The sequence below is a fragment of the Octodon degus genome, unplaced genomic scaffold (genome assembly GCF_000260255.1).
Source record: "Octodon degus isolate 3935 unplaced genomic scaffold, OctDeg1.0 scaffold00044, whole genome shotgun sequence".
Lineage (NCBI taxonomy): Eukaryota > Metazoa > Chordata > Mammalia > Rodentia > Octodontidae > Octodon > Octodon degus.
The window spans coordinates 15,260,234-15,262,239 of record NW_004524620.1 but is presented as its reverse complement, the minus strand read 5'-3'; the positions used below and the strand labels follow the sequence as shown (position 1 = coordinate 15,262,239).

At 40.2% G+C, this 2,006-nt stretch overlaps 1 protein-coding gene across 1 annotated transcript; it reads left to right on the top strand.

Moving 5' to 3' along the window:
• Positions 1-1,197: 1,197 nt before the first annotated feature.
• Positions 1,198-1,758, top strand: LOC101566149 (interferon alpha-5-like). Its single transcript, XM_004631732.1, has one exon. The coding sequence runs from the start codon at positions 1,198-1,200 to the stop codon at positions 1,756-1,758; it is 561 nt and encodes a 186-aa protein (XP_004631789.1).
• The last annotated feature ends 248 nt before the right edge of the window (positions 1,759-2,006 follow it).

The following is a 2,006-nucleotide window of genomic DNA, read 5'->3' as shown; positions in this document are numbered from 1 at the left end:
GTGCCTGCTTAGGCAGAGCGCAGGGGCTGGAGTTTGATCTCCAGCAAGCTGTGCCAGACCCCTCCCTCCCACCTTGGGGCAAGCTGAGATTGCAATTGAGAATGGTGATGGTGCCACACGCCTGTAATCCCAGAGTTTGGGAGACTGGAAACACAAGGATCACTACAAGCATGACCTATGTAGTGAGACCCTGTAGACCTTGTAGACCCTGTACCAAATACATAAAAAATAAAATTATATAATATATACAGTAACAACAATCACTACATTGTAAGTATACATGCAATTTATAAGAAAAAAGTCATATAGAGAAAAATCATACAAAAATTAAAAGGAAAATACTTTTACAAAGTTGTTAATTATCAATAGCTTTTGTTTTATTTTTATTTATTAGTACATGTTTTCAGAACATTACTTTTGCATTACTTGTGTGGAGTCAGTGTAGGTGCATAATGCATCTTTGTTCCTTTTTTATCCCTCTTTCTTCCCCGCCTTCTCCTCCATTTATGTCTCGATTCCCTTCCCATTTGTGAAATATATATTTTCCTACTTCTTATTATTTATCTTTTATGTGGCTCTTTATTTATAATTTAGGTTTCTCATATGAGAGAAACAATGCCATATTTAAACTTGCATGTTTGATTTATTTCGCTTAACATTATGCTTTCATGGTGTATCCATTTTCCTACAAAAAGTACCTGCAGAGTAGTACTCCTTGTGTCTAAATACTATGTGTGGCTTACACATTCTTCTGTTCATGGATATACAAGCAGCTCCCAAGGCATAGCTATTATTAATTTGCTGTTATATAATATGATGTAATATACTTTCACTTTCTTTTTATGTGCAAAGAAAAAGCATCAATTCATTACATAACTATGCTATAATATGTTTGTGCCATTGAATTTTAATCAGGAATTAATGTAGGAAAACATATCTATCAAGGGTCTGGTGGCATGGAGAGGGAAGGCAATGACAAAAACAAAATGGCTGAGAAAATTTACTCAGAACTCCTGTAGAGAAAGCAAAAGTGAGCAAGAAAATAAAAGTAAAAAATAAAAGGAGAGCATTCAGAAAATGAAGCTGTATGTTCTCTATTTAAGTGATCTGAACAAATCAAGGTTCTCAGAGAGCACACAGCCAAGGTTCAGGACCACATACCCATCCCACACAGCTCATCAAGTCAGCAGGCTCCCAATGGCCTGGCCTCTTCCTGCACTGGTGGCCCTGGTGGTGCTCACCATCATGTCATCATGCTTTCTGGCCTGCAACCTGCCTCAAGCCCACAGCCATGGGAACAAGAGGCCCTTGATTCTCCTGGGACAAATGAGGAGAATCTCCACTTTCTCCTGCCTGAAGGACAGACAGGACTTTGGCTTCCCCCAGCAGGAGTTTGATGGCAAGCAAATCCAGAAGGCTCAGGCAATCTCTGTCCTCCAAGAAGTGGCCAGGCAGACCTTCATTCTCTTCAGATCAGAGGACTCATCTGCTGCCTGGGACAAGATTCTGCTGGACATCTTCTGCACTGGCCTCCATCAGCAGCTGAATGACCTGCAGGCCTGCCTGACCCAGGAGTCAGGGCTAGAAGAGGTTTCCCTGATGCATGACTCAAGACTGGCTGTGAGGAAATACTTTCACAGGATCACTCTCTACCTGAAGGAGAAGAGATACAGCCTTTGTGCCTGGGAGGTTGTCAGAGCAGAAATCATGAGATCCTTCTCCTCATCTCAAAGACTCACAAGAAAGTTGAAGGACTAGGTAATGAGTCTTGATATAACATGGAAGTTCTTCTCATCAGCCGTATCACACTTTTACTATTCTGTCACTTACAAGACTCTCATTTCACCTTTAATCACATCAATTTTATTTGTGTACTCTTTTCAGGAGTACTAACCAACATGGCTTTCATCGCTGCACGGAGTTGCCCTTCCAGCTGACTTTGTAAAGGCACACACATCTATTTATTTGTCTACTTTAATATTTATTTATTTAACTCTTTATAATAT